At 53.7% G+C, this 19269-nt stretch overlaps 1 protein-coding gene across 1 annotated transcript in view; it reads left to right on the forward strand.

The window, feature by feature from the left end:
* Positions 1-18035, forward strand: part of SCD (stearoyl-CoA desaturase) — a 28355-nt gene extending 10320 nt beyond the window's left edge. The window contains exons 2-6 of the mRNA XM_030030854.1: positions 595-882; positions 7687-7817; positions 11276-11481; positions 12789-13021; positions 14247-18035. Coding sequence (XP_029886714.1) covers positions 595-882; positions 7687-7817; positions 11276-11481; positions 12789-13021; positions 14247-14446 — 1058 coding nt within the window. The 3' untranslated portion in view covers positions 14447-18035. The remainder of the gene's footprint in view (positions 1-594; positions 883-7686; positions 7818-11275; positions 11482-12788; positions 13022-14246) is intronic.
* Positions 18036-19269: the final 1234 nt, after the last annotated feature.

Here is a 19269-nt window from a genome sequence, read left to right on the forward strand (position 1 = left end):
AGGAAGGAGATACGGAGGCACCCCAGAGGAATCCCCCTGTGGATCTTCCTGACGTTCTCCCGGTGATCCCTGGTGGGGTGACACAAAGAGGCAGGGTGTCAGGAGCAGCCCAATGGTTTAAAATAAAACCGTGTTTCAGACCGTATTTCCCTCCCACCTCTTTGTTCATTCACGAGATATCCTTTATTGTTGTCTGCTTATGCACAAGCCCGCCTAAAAACGCCCACTAATAAAACTGACGGAAAACGAAAATCCTTGCAGCCTGCAGATGATCTCACCAAAGCCACTAGTGGAAAAAAGACTGGCTTTCAGGTCTTTGTCTTTACTTTCTGCACCCTGCCCGCCATTCACCTCCTCTCCCCAGAAAGATCAGGCCCCCGCCCTCTCAGGCCATGCCGGTGGGGCCAGAGCAGGCTCTTCTTGGTGCCAAGGGCTCAGCCGAAAGAATGGAGCCTGCCAGGGAAACTGCAGGCTGTGAGTCTTGGTACTGCCAGCCTAGCTGCTTGTGTTTCTATGCCCTGCATTGGTAACCACCAACTTCTCGTTTTGTTTTCCCTTTTTCCTTTCTTGAAAATGTCCGTTGCTGCCTCTCCAAGGAGTTCTCCTCCGCTCCCAGCACCACCACTGTCGGCACCATCACCTCCCGGGTGACCAGGAATGGGAATGCCGTCATGGAGAAGAACTTACTCAATCATGAGGACTCGGCAGGAGACCGGGGCGTGGTAGATGATCTCTTTGATGAGACCTACCGGGAGAAAGAGGGCCCCAAGCCCCCCTTGCGATACGTCTGGAGGAATATCATCCTCATGAGCCTGCTGCATCTAGGGGCCGTATTCGGGTTGATGCTGATCCCTTCTGCAAAGATCCAGACGTTGGCATGGGGTAAGCACGTTCCTCCATTTGTTTCTTGGCATCTGCAAACCCCAGATCTGTTGGGTAGTATTTTTTTTTCCTCCAGGCCCACAGACTCGGGGAGGAGAAAGAAGGAAGTGGAGGTCTTCTGTTAGAAGCAGCTGCTCGGCCAGCTTTGGAGCAAGCTGTGGGAGGGCTTGCTAGTATCTCTTGTAAGGTCATGCACGAGAGGGAAGGACTTGGCAGGGAACTGCTTGGTTGCTTAAAGAATGAACTCCATTCACAGGAATTAGGCTTGGAAGTAGCCCACACCTGAATGTGCAGCCACTTCTGGGGTGAAGGACAGAAAATGTCTGATGGAATACTGTGACGGTCCCGGAAACTTGGGAAGAAAGGTGCTAGCAAGAGCACTTGAAGGGGTGGCTGGGGAGGCAAGCTGCAGGGCATGATTTGGCATGAGGCTGCTGCCCAAAGACAAGAACCATTCCTGTCTTTCCCGAGGGAGGGTAAATCCCACAGAGCCTCCACGTGTGTGTGAGGGGAAAGAGGCAAAATACAGTTGTGCTGAAGATAAAAGTCAAGAGTTAAGTCTGAAGCTCAGGTCTTGTATCATTCTTACAAAAGCACAGATTAGCCCCCATCATCCCGGAACTAAGCCTGACAACTTTCAAAAAATAACTAAGCGGCTCTCCAGGCAGCGAATTCCAGTGGAAAGCACAACCCAGCAGAAGGCAGCTAGGCGAAGCTCCCCTTTCTCAGAGACCTTGCCCCGGGTAGGAACCAAACTTCTCCTTTGACTGCTTGAAAGGCAGCTGGGCCCGGGGCCCAAGCTGCGGGGGAGCCTCGCTTTCCACGAGCCTTTGTGTGGACCCCTGGAGAAGTCAAGAAGCCAAACGGCTCCCAGTGGGGAGGCTGAGAGATTGCATCCAGCCCCTGCCTTCCTGTGAAACAGAGCATCCTGAAACGAAAAGCGACAGTCTAATTTGAGACCTGCTGGCATGGCTTTTGGTTTCAGCGGTGCTCCTGCAAAGCGCTCAGCCGGGAGCAGCAACCTGCCCAGCCCAGCTGTGGACAGGCCCCGGAGCGATCCACCTGGTCCGTCACGCTCTCAAAGTCTGTCCTCCCGATGGCTGTGAGCAACAAGCATCACAGCTGGACCGGGAAAGAGATGGCTCCCTGGATGGCCAGACTGACTCTTTTCCTCCTGGACCATCTCTGCCTCTCACAGGCAGAGGCCTGGGGGGTGGGCATCACTGGAGGCCACAGGACTTGGCCAGAGGCTGGCTACAGCATCTGCAGAAGCAGAGGCACCGACACGTTCCCTGTGCAGCCAGCATGGCCTTTCGGGGGGGGCACGATGAAAGAAGACTTTGCTGGGCCTTTGCCGTGTGAAAACCTGACAGGCTGCGCTTTTTCCCGGGGTGGCAGGGTTGGGCAGAACACGCGGCCTCAGCACGGCCTTGGAGGAACGTTTCAGGGCTCTTGGTCCTGCTCTGTGTGTCCCATCCCCAGGCTCTCAGCTGGAGGCTAGGCAGGGGCTGCTGGCTTCTCTCACTGAGCTGACAGCCTGGGTCCTCCAACCCCAGCCAAATATCCTCAGAGCGCTGCAGGAGGGAGGAGGGAAAAGGTGAGCTGGGTGTACTGGTTTCATGTCAAGCTGCTGAGATGTACCGTGATTTCCACATCCATCCAACCCTTCTCCCTTGAGCTCCCCCGAGATACTTAAGTGGGCTCGAGCATCTTGATCCGGAAGGTTCGTGCTGCTTTGCATTCTGCTAAGCCCCACCTTGCCCCCAGATGGTCTCTGAGGCAGTGTCTTTGCAACCGCGTGCCTGTTCGGGATGTCTGTGTGGCATCCCGTGGCATTTTGTGGGAATCTGCCTTGCTTTTTGCCTGATGCCAGTCCTTCCTGCTCTCCTCGCTCGGTCGACGCTGATGTGAAGTGCCAGTTGCTCTCCTGCCACTGTGAGGCACTGCAAGATTCCTTGGTGGCTTCTGGAGTGACAGATGCTCTGGGAATGGGAGAAGGACATGGAGTTTGGGGGAACTGCGCTGTTCCGGACTGGCTGAAAATCCGTCCTGCCTTACCAAAGCTGGAGGAGCTCCACAGAGCTCCCTGCCCTGCATCCCTGGCACTTGTTCTGGGAAAGGACCACCCTGCCCTGCACCCTGCAGCCAAGTCAGAGCTTTCCCCTGTAGTCTGTTCTCCTCCAGTACTGACCGGAGCTGGGATACTTTGATCCTCAACAGGTCTGGCTTCTCAGCAAGGCTCCTTGCTCCTTCTTGCATTGCCCTTTTCTCAGTTCATACCTTTCTTTCGCACATACAAGCGTCTGTGGCTGTCATCTCAGTGACTTGCTGTTATTTTCCCAGCACGCCCTGGTAGCAAGGAGGGGACGATGGTTCCCATTTTACACACAAGGCCAGAGCAGCAGAGACTTAACGTTGCTCCTGGCAATACACCATGGGCTCAGGGCAGAGCAGCTTTCCCAGCGGTAGTTCTGGGGTTTTTGCTTCTTTCTTTGTTTGTTTTTTCAGATCATTCCTTCCTTAGGCTGTGTACATGTAATATAAAATTAACATGGCCCCAGGCGTTCTGTGCTGTGATGTTACAGGCAGCTGTGGTGCCTGGTAGCCGATCTACCTTCTGTATTTTATTATAAGGAGCAATCCCCTGCTTACAGCCTCTTCATCCAGGCCACCGTCTCCTTGAAGTTCCCGTCCCTCTGAAACCAGTTATGTTGGTGACTGTGTCCTCTTGTTTTCATTTCTCTGTGTGCTAATTCCTCTTTGTCTCTCAAGCTCTCCGGCCCTGCCTTCGTCATTGTTTGCTGTTCTGCGTTGCTGTGTGCATTGTATCCCCTGATCTCTTTCTGGTGCAGAGCTTCCCAGAACAAGCTGGGGTTGTTGATCAGGTGAGAGCTCACCATAATGAGGGCTCTCGGAGCCCTTCCAGCACTGGCTTTCTAGGCAGCTCCCCTTTTATTTACTGTCTTCTCCACCGCACTTGACAAAGTCTTGCACAGTCTTTTCAGGGATCACGGGCAGATCTCACGTCATTCGCCAAACGGTACAGAGACTGGGTCTGGAAGGTCAGGATGCAAAGGTGATTGACAGTTTCTTCTCTAGCTGTTCTGAGCCTCCCTGGAAACATGATTTGCAGGTTGTCTTCCTGGCCCTCTGGTACAGCAGACTGACAACGTTTGTGTTAAACCCCTCTTGGCCGGGCCAATAATGTCTATAAAACAGTGACAGTTTGTCTCGACATGGTGCTCTGACAACACCTCAGTTCCCCGCACTTCCCAGCGGTGCCAGAAACATGGGTTGATACTGCTGCTGCATCATCTTTGGACCAAGGAGAATCTTGCTGGGTAATTTAGGCAATTCTGACAGCCTGAAAATCTCAGCCGGTACTACCCGCAGGGATGCGTTCAGCAAAACGTTTACATCCATTTTTTGTTACTTTCCCATCAAGACTGCTGCTGGCAACACCTCTCCACTTAGTGTCCTCTCCAGGCTTAACTAGCAGGTGGTGCGCTTTTCCTCCGAGCGTGGAGGGGAAGTTCTGATTTTGCCAGATGGGCAAGTTAGGTTTTAGCAACAGTAGCTCCTCTTGCTCCTCCTAAACGCTGTTCCCCTGAGGCAGCCTGCACATGTTTCCTTGCTCTTGGTATCTTTCTTCCGAGACTAGCAGGACTCACCTGCCTAGCAGGGGCTGGGAGGCAAGGAGGGAGCAGTCTAAAGCTGTAGTTTTCCCTTGCACTGAGCAGAAGCCCAAGGACACCTGCTGGAGCAGGGACACCTCTTCATGTCAACATCCGTGGTGTTGACTGCAGGTGACAATGCCTTTAGCACATTGCTGGCTTCCCATCATAACTTGAGGTCTGAATCTGGGCCCTAAAGAGGTAAAGGCTAGTGAGTCATATAGACGTGACTGAATCTGGAATGTTTTCGGTTTAATTTTGGAGCAGTGAGTACGTATTACTGCCAGTGGTCATAATTCTTTGTATTCCGGTTGAATGGGTCATTGGGAACATCACCTATGAGTTGACAATCTTTTGGACCTCAGATACTTCAAAGCATGGTGGAAGATGACTTTGAAACGTCAGCTGATGAAGTCCCTCAGTCCTTCAGTTTGGGGCAGCATCACAGGCAGCCGTGCAAACCTGTGCTACTTTATTTCACCTTCTCTGCTCTCTTTCCAGTTTCATTCCTAGCGGATGATCTTGGAGGAGCTTTTCTTCTTCCGAGATGCTGATGCCCTGACTATGCAATGATCATCGTTGTAGCTGTTTGCAGGGATGAACCTGCTGGATTCTGTTGCTTATCATGGACTCCCTGTCCAGTGTTTTTCACGGAGTCTGTATAGGTTGGAGGTTAAATCCAGACTCCTGGATGCTGCTCTCAGCTCTGCCATAAGCTGCTTGTCACCCTTGGAAATCTACCTCAGCTACTGAGGCGTGCACCGTAGGTATAAAGTTGCCCAGAGGTTTTATGAAACGTGGTTTGCAGGGTATAGCGGCTTACATTCAAGGCAGAATAGTGGTGAGTCACACTTCTGCCGCTAGTAGGAAATGTCTGAAACATCCAGGAGCTGGTTTCTTTGTTTTTGCAGTGTCTGAGGCCAGAGAGGTTCTGTGAATCGGTTAGGTGCTTTTTCAAGGTTTGCTCTTGTGTATGAATCTGTGGGGATAGTGACTGATTTAAAATGCGTCTTAAAATCTAAACCCAACGGGGAACCGCTCATGAGCTGCTTCATAACTTTCAAGTCCGCGTTGCGGGGCTGGGTGAGACCTTCAAGGTGTCCAGCATAAGTACTTTCCTGTCGGTAAGGCCAAAGGGAGACCTGAACCAAACGCCCTGCTCCAGCATCCCTCCCCTCTCCCTTCCAGGCTTGGCCAGCTTTGCGAGCTTTGCTTAGCTCCGTTGCCTCTTGCAAAGGCCGGATCCTGCTGCTCTTGCGTGCGTTTTCATCCCTCTTCGTGCCCTATAAATCAGCTATGACCAGTGACTGCTTGGCTCCTCCGAGAGACCGCAGAGGTGCTGGGCGACACGAGGCAGAGGTGTGCTGGTCTGACGCTTGCACTGCGTTCGGCAGCAGGCCGGGAAGCCAAGGGAGAAGATGAAGATGGGAAGTCACGGTCAGATCAGCAGACAGGGATGGTCGCTGTTACACAGCGGTATGGGAGTGAGGAGGGTTCCTGCAAGTGTAAGGGGCCAGAAGAGGGTGTTAGATCAGCCGAGACCAGCTTTTAGCGGATAAGAGATTAGGTTTGGAATGTAGAAAAACAAAAAGGAGGTGACAGAAGGAAGAGAGAGCAAGGGACGATAGGAAATAAAGCCTGGATTATTCTGAATGAAAGAACAGGGCCATGGTGCCTTGCGCACGTCTCGGATCTCTGATTCCAGACAAGTTTCTGGCAGAGTGTCTATTTTCTGGGTTCAAGATAAGCTTGATTAGAGCCGTTTGGCTGGACTGAATGGTATTGTCAAGCATACCAGTGATTCCTATCCAGGGGTTTACGTGTAAGAATAAGGAGCTGTTTTCATGATCGATCCAATTGGCTGAAATCTGCAAATTTATAACAAAGCAAGAGTTTCCCCTGGGGGACTGGTAAGAAGGCATCCCTTCCCCAAGGGGGCTGAAGGTGGATCAGTTGACCTATGCGCAGATGTGCACCCTTCCCTCTCGGTGTCTGAACTTGCAGGGCAAACCAGCTGTTGAATGCCCTCCGTCTTAGTGCCAAACTTCCTGACCCTTCCTTCCGAGAGAAAGAGTTAATTTTCAGATGCAATTTTCTTCTTCTCCCCAGCTTCCTAGTGTAATGCTGCTATGACCCTATGGGGGTCTTTTCCCCATTTGAGTTCTAAGACCAGATGCTGGAACCCAGGCTAAATTCCAGAGGTCCCAGGAGGACATGTGGGAACACACAGACCAGGGCAGACATAAACGCACGATCCAGAGGGAGAGGGATGTGGGTTTTTACTAGCTGCCAGAGGGGCGAGGAATTCCTTCTGGCCTGCGTGGAGAGGGAACGCATGAAGCAGCCTCGAAGCTCAGCTGGGCCCAGCAGCGCCTGCCTCTGCCCTGGGCACGACTTGCAGTGAGTTGTTGGCCTTGGAGTTCCCTTCCGTAAATGGTGCAGGAGCTGAGCAGAGGGGGGGTCAAAAAGACCCTGGGAACAGGAGCCTCTGGGCAGATTTTACGTCAGTGGTGGAGTTGAAGGTGAAGCCCAGGCCTCAGTGGGATGGTAGGTTAGATCTTCTTCTAGCCAGCTTCTGCTTAGAAAGGGAGCAGAAGAGAAGCTTAACCCTGGTCTTGAGCTGTCCCCCTGAAGAACTATAAGATCATCTACCACTTCTAGGTGAAAAGAGTGCAAGAGAGATCTAGTGAGGAGCGGTGAGATAGGAAAGCAAGACCCTTGGTTTTTTGGGGTGGGAGGAAAAGGGAAAGCTGTTCCCTGGTGGACTGCAGAGCTGTTACCACAGGGCTATGAGGAAGCAGTCGCTTTGTACAATTTTGATAACCCTGCACCGTGACAGATGGCACTATTATGCTGAAGAACCAGCCCTTGTGACAACTCTTGTAAGGGGGAGCCTCCTCCCTTGTCAGAGATGAAGAGCTGAAGTGATTTGCCCCATGTTGCTTAGGAAGCCTGTGGTAGCTTGGGCACTCTCACATTGATTTTTATTGCCCCAGTCTGTGCTTTCCATGGGTTCCTCTCTTGCTTATAGAGCTCTGGGGGAAGGCCTGCCTGCGTGTTGCTCTGCCTGAGACTTTGCTGCAGGCTGACTTGCTCTAACTGCTCCAACACTTTTCTTTTTCCTGTCCAGCCGTTCTGTGTTTCCTGCTGAGCGCTCTGGGGATCACAGCTGGATCTCACCGCCTCTGGAGCCATCGGTCCTACAAAGCCACGCTGCCCCTGCGGATCTTCTTGACTATTGCAAACTCCATGGCCTTCCAGGTAAGCACCTCCTCAATGTGCTGCTGGTCTCAGAAGGAAGTGCTCCCCTGAAACCCTGTCTCAGATATGGGGCACAGGCTGACGGAGAAGTTCCTTTCTCCTACTACCTCTTGTTAGGAAACAACCCGCCCTTACCATGTGACGCTGCGGTGCCAGAGTCCATCTCGTTGTCTTCACCTTCTCCCATCAGAGGGTGACGCTGAGACAAACCGGGTGGGGAGAGGACTGTTGGCCAAGACCAGGGGTAGGAGAGCTCTCCAAAGCAGGAACGTACCCTTCCCTCGAGGTGTGGTCACCCTGTGCTTGCTCCAGGTCCTGTGAAAGAGGTGTGGAAGTGCCAAGTGCTCTCCTGGTGTTGCCTCACCCTCCTCTTGCTGCATGGCTGCTAAGAGGGGAGACATCTGCACAGCCCAGGGAGCCAGGCTGTGGAATTTGCTGCTGCAGAAGGACCAAGAGCTTGTTGAGATTATGCAGTTAGGGGGATGCTTCTCTGGTTTGGAAGAGTGATATTTAGGAATAACCCTGTGACAAATCACACCACTGGCTTCCAGAGAGTCATCGCAGGTCAGTGATGTTTCAAGGAGAGAAAGGTTGGGCCCATTCAGAGTGGCGCAAGTGACTGTAGGCAGCTGATGAGCACCTCATGATATTGCCTAAACACTCACGAGAGCACTTCACAGTCCACAAAGGAAACAAACCGGGAAGTCCTTAGGGACTGTAGAAAGTAGCAGAGATGGCCCTTTAGAAGAAGTCAGAGTGAAAACCCAGATTGGCACGGCAGAGAAAAACCCTGGGGGTCTCTTGGGTTTGCTGCTGTGAGGCAGCTCTCACGGGACTGTGTCCTCCAGCTGTACTTGAAGGGACTTCATACAGGCTTGCTCGTGTGTAGCAAGTACTTGGGAGGGTGGCAGGGTGCGGCACTTTCTGCTACCAGAAGGTGAACAGAAAAGTATCAGTGCTGTGCCCCTAAGTAATTCTCCAGCTGAGGTATGGGGGAAGGGTAAAGCCCAAGCGGACCGGGTATTTTAGAGACATTATCTTCCCTTCTCCCCTGTGTAGCCGTAGAGGATAACACTTCATTGACATTTAATCAGAACAGGGTGGGGATGGGTTGTTTCAGCCTTGAAAAACTTTCTAAAACACCACTGACTTTCCTATTCTCTCTCAGTACCAAACCAGAGTCTCTGATGAGGAAGAGGAAGGACCAAGCTGCTGATTCCTGGTCCAGCACTCAGCAAGGGAATGGGATGGGTTGCCGGGTATTGGCTAGTCCCATACAAAGACCATCTTTCACAGGGTTATGGGGCAGAGGGGGAAGGAATTTGCTGAGCTATTGCTGTAGGGGATAGGAATAGACAAAGATGAGAGACAGACAGATATTTCAGCTTCAATGGGAACTAATCCAAAGTTTTACTGAAAATTCAGTACCATTCCCCATGGATTTTTTTTTTAAATAGTTACTTTCAAGGAGATCAAGAGAAGGCTTATTTTCAATTTATCTCACTCCTCTTAGTAGCAACAGGTCTAAGATGAGACTGGTGACTTTGAAGGCCAGAGAAGACTATAGATTGTCTTATCTGAGGTCCTCCAGAAAATGCCTGTTGGCTGCTCAGAGACCTGTGGCTTGTGATTTCAGAAAAGTTGGGAATTCTGCGCTTAGTCGGCTCCTCCGCCTGCAAGACCAGGCAGCTGCAGCACAGCAGACGCTCTCCTGGTTATAGCCTGTAGCTGGCAGCTCCCGAGGAAGGAGGCATTCTCCTAGGCTTTGCTTGCTGGTCTCAGAAAGCCATGATTTTCAGACAGAGTTGCAGTTAGAGGTGGTCCCAAAATAAGATCTGTGGAAAAGATAACGTGCTGAAGTTTGGGTCAAGTTACTGACTTTTCAGCCGTGAGGCCCTTGATTTGTGTTTGTGCACAGGGTGTGGTGGATGAGGTGGTACCAAGCCCCAGCTGCGGTACCTGGTCTCTTGCCAAATTTGTGCCTTCTGCCTCTAGCAGAAGGATTTCCAGGAGATGGGGAAAGCCTCCCCAGATGGGGAAGGCCAAGCTGTCTGACAGCTTTCAGGCTGGGCCTTCTCATGTTACGTGATGCTGTGTAGGGTCTGGAATGTGGAAGAGGCTTTGGGTCACAGGTGAAACGTTTCCAGCATGGGTACTGGTTGTGTTTCTCTGCTTACTAGATAGGGAGGGCTGCTGGGCCACCCTCTTCTGGGGGAACACCGAGTGACCGAGCTCTGGCTAGCAACAGTGAGGGCTGGTGATACGTGGAGGTGCTCAGGATTTGGCTGGAAGGCAGGCAGCAGTTCCCAGTGTTTGGAAGCAAGTGAGAGTTGAATCCTGGCCCGTGTCTATCATTGCCTTATTGCGTGGCCTGCAGGTAAATCATTTTATCTCAACTGGAGGAGGAGTGGTTACAGCGCTTGAGATGGACTTGAGGAGTTGTGTCTCTGCTACAGGCTCCCTGCGTGGCTAAGTCACTTGGTCTTTCCAGGCAAGGAACAGGGATGATTACGCCACTTCCCTACCTTCAAAGTGTTTTGAGGAAAAGTCCTGTGTACTTAGGAGATTAAGGAGCCTCTTGCGTAATACGGGCAGTAGAGGCGTGCTTGGATCTCTGTTTCATGTTTTCTAGGATGGTGTAATAAATGGCTTTAAGCGCACCGAAATCGTGCTGTAAAGGAATGAGCACGGGCTCATTAAAATCTATTCTTAAAACCAGCCAAAACAATAATTTCTTAATACAAATGATGAAAGCTTTGACATTTTCCAAACTATTGATTTTGCAGCTTAAATGGGAACAGTTATGGGGCTGAAGGGGCGTATTTTTTTGATAACTGTCATTGAAACGGTGCGTTTATTCTATTTCTAAAGAGGGGCCTCAATTTTAAAACTGATTTCCAACGGAAAAAAAGAAGTTAAAAAAACCCTCGCCCCTCAGGTGAAACAGATCTGATTTGGCAACCCCAGGAAAAGCAAGGCAGGTTGACCCATGGAAAATGTCAGGCCGAAGGGAAGGGGCAGGTTGATCAATCCCCGCTGGCACCATGTAGGGATGGGGACAAGTGACCGACAAGAGCGGAGCGTGTGAGGGAGGAGGCACTGACTGGCCAATGGGGGCTGGCTCTTGCAGGGGTGGGCGAACAGGCTGAGCAGTCAGAGCCCGTGATGCTGTAGAGGATGTGCCAACCAAAGCCTGAAGTTAGCCAATTAAAAAAAAAAAAGAGGAAGGGCAGCCCACCAAAGAAGCAGATTTCAAAGAAAGTTGGAAGTGGTTGAGCAAAGAAGACCCTAACCTTTGTTTTAAAAGCCAACACCCCCAAGCCCTAATGAAAGATAGAACGACTGATACGAGTTCACGTCAATGGTATTTAGGTGTCTAAATGTTTTAGACCCTTTTGTTAATTTGAAGGGAATATCTCCGGCGCTGGCCCTAAGTCTCCACTCCTGTTGCCTTGCAGAATGACATCTACGAGTGGGTCCGGGACCACCGCGTCCACCACAAGTTCTCCGAGACAGACGCGGACCCACACAATGCCACGCGGGGCTTCTTCTTCTCCCACATCGGCTGGCTACTGGTGCGCAAGCACCCCGATGTCATAGAGAAGGGCCAGAAGCTGGACCTGAGCGACATAAAGGCTGACAAAGTGGTGATGTTCCAGCGGAGGTGAGTGGTGGGGTCAGCCCCGGCACAGAGCCATGTGGGATAGAGCAGGGACTCTGCAAATGGGCTAGGGACCTCAAGCGCCTTTGATGGAGCATGAGGGGATTGAGGGCGTCCTTTGAGAATGAGAGTCTTCGGTCTGCCCGAGGCTTTGGTGTGGGATGAACTGTGAGAAATGAGCTGTGCCTCTCCTATAGGAAGTATTTAGGAGCTCTATAGGAAGTATTTAGGAGCTAGTGCTACCTCCAGCCCTCCCACACACCTTTCTTGCCCGCCTACCCTGTAGCATCTTGCCAGCAGCAGGCTGAGCTTCCCACCGCAAAGCACCTCCACGCCTGCCTGCCCACAGCCCAGCTGCTGCTTTAGCTGGCCCAGAGCCCACCCGCAGGTGCCTCCGGGCCGTCCTTGGCGATGTTGTGGTATACCTTCCAGGCCATGCCTCTACCCCTCTCCCAGCAGTCTCCTGGAAACAGCGTGGTGAAAGAGGAGTTGAGAACGGGGACGTGAGGGAGACAGTAACTGGGAAGGACAGTCTTGATTCACTGCTGCCTCTTGCATGGGCTATCTCTCAGCTGTCTGGGGCTATACTGGGACTGATCCCCAGAGAAGGCGAGCCTGTCACCAGGGTTGCAGGGACGGGGGACTGACCCCATATAGTAACCACCCTCACTCAGGAGGTCCCTAGTTCTGTCCCACACAAACCAAGCCAGATTTATGGCTTCCCTCCTTTTTGTGCCTGGGATTTTTCTTGTGGCTCGTCAGAGTGGTTCAGCTTCCTCTACTCCCTTCGCTCTAGTGTGAGAGACCCCACGTGCTCGTCTGTTTGATGGCGCAAGTGTCCCTCGCTTGCGCTTGTTGATGGGGTGTATCGGTAGGCAGGGCCAAGTCTGCAAGGAGGAGTTGCAGCGCTGGGCCAGAGCCGGAGAAGGGGCCTTCTGTGGGACTCTGCAAGCATGGGGTTGCCTTTATGGGGACCAGCATAGCTGAGAAGCAAATGGCAGATGAGGCTAAAAGCAGCAGCTGGTGTCTGGACTCCTGGTGATGGGGACATTGCTTTGCGCGCATGTGAGATTGAGACGGGGAGAGCAGGACTTCAGTTTGAGTCTCCTGCCCGGTGATAAGACTTTGGAGTCTCCAGGCATGGCTTCTGCACGCCCAGGGCAAAAGATGCAGGGCTCAGGGGTGAGGTATTTCTGCACTTGATTTTCCCTGTATAGCTGAGCATGAATCCTCCAAAGGGAGGACTGACCCACCCGTTCCTGTCCTGCCTCTGCCACTGAGCGCTTTCCTTCTGGTCCCTTCTTTTCCAGATACTACAAGCCCTCGGTGGTGTTGCTGTGCTTCACCCTGCCCACTGTAGTGCCCTGGTACTTCTGGGACGAATCCATCATCATCAGCTTCTTCATTCCAGCCATCCTGCGCTACGCTGTAGCGCTCAATGCCGCTTGGCTAGTGAACAGTGCTGCTCACATGTTTGGCAACCGGCCATACGATCAGCACATCAACCCACGGGAGAACCCCCTGGTCAGCCTGGGGGCCCTAGGTACGTTCGGCGTCCGTGTCTTTTGCTGCGGGTAGACTGTAGAGCGGGGACTGCCCCTTGGGGCTGCAGCTGCTTCTAGGCATTCCTGTGAATCCGGGTGTCCCTCTTTCCCCCTGCACTCTTCTCCTCCAGCCTTTGCACCTAGGGGTGTTTCCCAGGCTGGTCAGTGAGTACATAAGGGCAGTGGGCTTATCAGCTCCCACCAGCCTCTCTCCAGGCTGGAAAGGACTCTGCTATACTTAGCACCTCCTTATCTCAACAGCAGTACTTTATTTACCCTGCTCGAAGGTCTCTCTGCCCCGTTCACCAGACTGAAAAACGTGTGCTGTAGTCTCTGCTTCTCTGTCTTAGGTTTGTCAACTTGAAAACCAGCAGATGCACATTTGGACGTGTTGTCAGGGCAGCTGGTGATTTTGGGGGTACTTGAGGATGAGACAAGCCAGATCATCTCATGCGTTTTCCTGAAATTTTGGGGACCTAGGAGAGTACATCCCAGGGTCAGCATTTGCCCTGATCTGTTCTCCCAAGCCCAAATCCTCAGCTGGTTTGCATCACTGTACATCACTGGGGCTGCACTGAGTTCCACCACCGAAGGATCTGCTCCTGGATTTTTAGTAGGGAGGGATCTGAACTGCAAAGACTCAGGGGGGTAGGAGCAGGAGTCCAGGCGATGTCGCTGAAGGGGTGAGCACTGAAGCCAGCGTTGGCAGTGTCCGGAGCAGAGGGTGGCTGACTGGGGTAGATGGCTTAGTAGAAGTCTGTCTGCATTATTCCCACATGGAAATGCCTGTTGGATTTGGCACTAGGACTGCCAGTGGTGTAGGAGTATTGATTGGCCTGGCTTGCTGGGGACTTGCTGCAGGTCTAGCTGGTAGCTCAACCAATACTAGAAGGTTTCTCGTGGCGGCAGAGGAAAAGCCGTTAGGATTCCCCCGGTGTTTCGGTGCGCTCGGTGAGCCCGGGCCTTTCTCGGTTCCTTGCCACACGCTCATTTTCCTCTAAAGCACCATAGGTCCTCTGTGACTGTCATTGCCTCATTTGGGCCAGCCTGGGCGTGCTGGACCTGCCCAAATGAGGTGGGGTAGATTGCGGAGAGGTGAAATTGGGCTGAGAGGAGAGAGAAGCCTGGACTCAATCCAGAGCCTGCTTCAGGAATGTGGTGCTTTGGGCCAAGGTAAAGGGGCCATCACCTGGAGCTCTGCCTCACCCCGGTCGTGTTTTTCAGGAGAAGGCTTCCACAACTACCACCACACCTTCCCCTACGACTACTCCACCAGTGAGTTTGGCTGGCGCTTCAACTTAACCACAGCCTTCATCGACCTCATGTGCTTCCTGGGGCTGGCCAGCGATCGCAAGAAAGTCTCCAAGGAGGTCATCCTGGCTCGGAAAATGCGGACTGGAGATGGGAGTCACAAGAGTGGCTGAGTTCCTGCTCCCCTTCACACACACATCCACACCTCTCCTTCCTCCTTTTTTCTCCCTTTCTCCTTTCCTGACCCCTCTGAACACGCTGGACAAAGGTTTAATGTTCTGTTTACTAACTACTGAATAATGCTACCAGTTTGCTTAAGGTAATGATAATGAGTTTTAACCCCCCTCCCACACTGTATTTTACGTGATGTATTTAAGACCTAGGACTCTGCCTTTATAACGCAAGGCCACCCCTGTCCCTCCCCTCCTTCCCCTTCCCGTTCATTCTCTCCAGCCCCTCTACCCCGCCTCCCACTTTACATCGTCCAGGTCTCTCCCTGGCAGGGGAGCTGGTAGGAAGCAGCCCAGGGCGGCTCATCGCAGCCGGCTACGTACCATGGGGTTAAGGGAAGCCTGTACCAGCCAGCTGAAGAGTTGAGCCACAGTGACTCTCTCCCCACCACCTTCCCCCCCAAATTCCTTCCTCTGTCCCTCTTCCTTTCTCAAGGGCTGCTGACAGACGTGGCATGGCTAAACTGCTCTCCCTGGGAAAAGCAGCCCCGTCCCCTTCCCTTGCCACCGGAAAGAGTTGTCTCTTTCCAAGATGTCTCTTGGGAAGTGTTCTCCCAAGCTGGGGCGGGGGGGAGGGTCTGGTGGCGGCAGCGGGCACTGGAGGGGCAGCCCAGGTGACCTTATTACCTCCTCCGTCTGGTGTCACAGCCTCCCTCTCTGCACTGCCCGCTGTGCCCCACACCACCAGGGACTGAAGGCAGAGCCTGGCTCCGGGCTCTGTGGCCCCTTTGGAGAGCCACAGTGAGAAGGGGGACAGACGGAGGGGTGTGCCACTGGCTGCCGTGCGGTGGCACCAGCCCGGGGTGGTTTTGTTCGCTGCCGCCACTGAGATTTTTGCCGGGAAACAGGCCTTTGCCAAAATGGAGAGGGGGAGAAGGATGTAAACCAAAGCTCCATCGCTGAGCTCGGCTGCTTTGTGTGCCGGAGGAACGGGGTCCCCGCTGGGTGGCAGGCAGATGTCCTGGTGTCCGTGCCCGCCCTGCGGATCCGCATCCTGTGCCGAGCGCAGGGATGGGGCAAGGGAGCGCCTACAGGCATAGGGAGGGGTGAGGGTGTCCGCGGGAGCAGGTCTCTCCATCCTTGGGGGCTCCGCTCAGTCGATTAACAAGTGCCTGAGAAACACCGACGCGGGGCCAGGCGGCATGGGGGGACTCGAGGGAGTCAAGACCTCCGAGGCGAGACACTGCCGCCAGCGCGAGCCACCTCTGGCCTTTCCTGCCCGGGGTCCACCAGGGTGGTTTGTCGTTCCCGGCTCCTCTGAGGGGGTGGGAAGGGGGAGGCGAAAGCAGCTCCTCCTTAGTCCTTTAGCTTGCCTCCCAGCCCCCTTGGCGAGCCATCTCGCCACCTTGCGCCTTCGCTGGCGAGGCAGGCAGCGAGGGCGGCTGAGCCTGCGGAAAGGTCAGTTATATCACCGAGCTGACGTGGGCACGCAGCTGGAGGGTGTGCTGGGGAAAAAAGTCCTTGTGGGTGTTGTTTCCCGCAAGTTGCAGAGACCGCAGCTTGAGTTCAGGTGGTGGGCTAGGTTCTGGGCATCATGGCCCCGAGCCCCTCACTGGGCTGAATGTGCTCTTTTTCCCCCTTAACTCTCGCCATTACTATTAATTTTTATTATTATTACTATTAGTTGTAGCAATAGTCTTGTTTTTGTTGCTTAAATGCACCAAACGGAGCTGGAGGAACGCACAAGAGGTGGCCGGAACGAGGTGATACTGGAGCGGGGTTTGCAGCATCTGCCTTATTCAGGCAGGCCGGGGAGGGCAGAGAGAGTGGATGCCAACTTCCTCGCCTCAGCTTTGCCAGATAGCAGCCAGGCAAGCTTCACGGGAGCAAGTCTCTGCAGCTTTGCTTTTTCCTGCCGCTGTGAAACTCGCCAGGAGCCAGGACAGCTCTGTGATGTTCTCCTTAACAAGAGCACGCTCGTTACGCAGAAAAGAAGTCCTTCTCCTCTCCTTTCCCCTGCCCGCCACCACCATGGCCCTGTTATTGCTCAGCAATGGGACCCTTCAAGGTTTTGAGGCGTCGGGAGCGACGTGGTCTCCAGCCGAGAGCTACAACAGGGCGGAATGGCGCAGGGAGCCCTTCAGCTCCCAGCGTCAGGAGGCGGCATCCTTACTGCTCTGAGGCTCGTGCCTGCCTGGGGGCTGGCTGGAGCAAAGGGAGTTGTGGCTAGAATTGCATCCTACCATTTGAAAATAGAAAAAGCCCTCCAAAACAAAAGAGAAACACTGTTAGCTCTGTAATTGGGGGCTGACTTTGCTCTAGTCTGAACCTCTCTGAATTCACAGAAGTCTCCAGAGAGGATGAATTTGTTCCATCCAGTAATTTGAAAGGGGTGTGGGGAGGGGAGAAGATGAGCAGAATGATTTCCTTGCTCCTGGTGCCCTTAAGGTGTCACGTGACATACCCTACCGGAGAGAAGCGTGCCGTGACATGCTGCCATATTTCGCATCCTCTCAGCAGAGAAGCAGGATTTGACATCGAGGGTTCCTTTCAAGTGTCAAGTGCTGATTCGGGTCCAGAATCTGGAGTTAGCGTGGGAGCTGAGGAGCAGCAACCAAACAGTCCTGGTGTTTGCCCAGTCACTTTAAAGGTAGATTGGCAAATATCTCTGGGTGCCTTAAATCTTTCTTTAATATACAGAGGAGTATTGACAGCTATTTGCCGTATTTTTTTTCTTTTTTCTGAATTGTGAACATTCGAGGGGTTTCTTAATTATTTAATTGCCTACATGGAACTGTGGGGGTGCAGGTGATTTTGAATGTATTGGACTTAGAATTTTGGTTAGATTAAGGAACAGATGCAACACTTCAAGTAGAACTTTGTGATATAGGTAGAGCTATATATATATATATATATACACACATACACACACACCTATAAATATATATATATATTTTTGGTGGCATGTTTGTATCCTGGGCGCGTCATCTGTATGTTGAGCTTAAACGAGTCTGTGAGAGGTGGAAGCAGAGAAGGCAGCAGTGGGACCTCGTGGCTAGAGCAGCCGTTCTCCTGGGACCTGTTCCCACCGCAGCTACTCGCGCACTGCGTGATGTGGGACAAAGTCAGTCACTTAAAAACTCTCTGTGCCTCAGCTCCCCGGTCTGTACCAGGGGGTTACGCCGTGCCTCCCCGCGGCGCGCTGAGGCTCGCTGCCGACCGGCCGAGCGCGGAGGAGGAAGGCGTACGTACCGCACGCGCACCGCTGCTGACAGAAGCGCGGACCGGTTGGTTTTCCAAAACCGTTCCCAGCCCCGCTGGTATTGTGAGGAGCGGCTGTCCAAGCGTTGGGTGGTCAGGGAAGGACTGGAAAGTTGAATCTGCACGTCGTCTAAGCTCTGTCGCTGTTGAAGTGTGAGTAGGATACAATTTTTCACGGCTTAGGGGTTTCTGCATAGTAGTATCTCTGTTTTGGGTACCGGAAAGGGAGAAGAAAAACCTTTTTGGGATAATTTCTACTAATACGGCAACGGACATCCGGTCGTGCTGATCTGAAGTTTTATTTGTTCATAATAAAAACGTTACGTGAAAACTGGCTGGGCTGGTGACGACGCCCGCGCTGCCCCGCCGGGAGGGAGAAGGCCGTGCGCCGCCGTTCCCGCAGCCGCCTCCCCCGCAGCCGCCTCCCCCGCGGGAGACCCGGGGAACGAAAGAGCCCCGGCTCGGGACGCGCCGTGAGGGAGCGGCCCGCGGCGGCTCTCGCCCCCCCGCGCAGCCCGGGCCGGCGCGCCCCGCCGAGGCTGCCCCTGCGCCGCGGGGTTACTGCAGGTTAACTCCCGCCGGGGCCCCTCGCCAGAGCCTTGCGGCCGACGGGGAGACATGCGGCATAACACGTAATACCGGCAGCCCGGCCCCCCGGCCGCCGCCGCCGCCTCGGGCGGGTTCGCTCACCCCGGCGAGGGGGAATTTTCCTCCCGCGGGAGCGAGCGTCCCTGCTCTCCCCGCCCCGTTGGCGGCGGCTGGAGCGGAGCGAACGGAGAAGGGGGAAAGCCCCGGCCCGAATCCGACTTTGAACTGATGTCAGCTTCCCCGCTCCCCCGCCCAGCCGCCTTTTGAACATCCGATCGTAGCGGCCAATAAGGCCACCCCTGCGCAGCGCCAGCTCGCTCCGGGCGGGAGCGGGCAGAGGGGATGGCCTTGTTGGCAGCAACTTCACCACCCGCAGCACCCGGCGACCCCCGAGGCAGCCCGTGTTTGCCGGCCCTTGCGGCCGGCGTGCTGAATTCCTCGGCAAAACTGGCCCACGCTTCGGTTCCCAGCTGCGGCCGCTGCCGCCGGAAAGCCCTTCGGGTGGCAAGGCCGGAGCCGGCGTGCTGCAGACCGGAGCGCGGGGGAAAGCGCGGGAGAGAGAGCGGGAGGGAGAAGAGGGTTATTCGGCAATAATAAGGTCTGCGCTTTCCCGGCAGCAGCATTCTCCGGCCTGGAGGTGTGTGACCAGCCCGGGCAATGAGATGTGTGGCTGCCCCGAGCTGTGGAAAAAAGCAAATCAAATGCTCCGGCTCATCAGCTGGTCACAGAAGCTCGTCCCTGGAAGTGACAGAGAGGTCCTGCTTCTGATGATCTGGCGCGCTTTTGATCGCAGCACAGCCCCTCCTAAAACAAGTGAAACGGGCAAGGCAAAGCTTCAAACCTCCTGATTATTCAGCCAAGCCTAAAAATAAAGTTAATGATCCCTCTAGTCTGGATTTCGTGAGAGTGGAACTCGCATCTTGGCCTCTCCCTCTTTGTTAAAGGCTGTTATTAAATCCCCTGCCCAAAATATGTTT

Source organism: Aquila chrysaetos, chromosome 11 (assembly GCF_900496995.4).
Source record: "Aquila chrysaetos chrysaetos chromosome 11, bAquChr1.4, whole genome shotgun sequence".
In the NCBI taxonomy this organism is placed as follows: Eukaryota; Metazoa; Chordata; class Aves; order Accipitriformes; family Accipitridae; genus Aquila; species Aquila chrysaetos.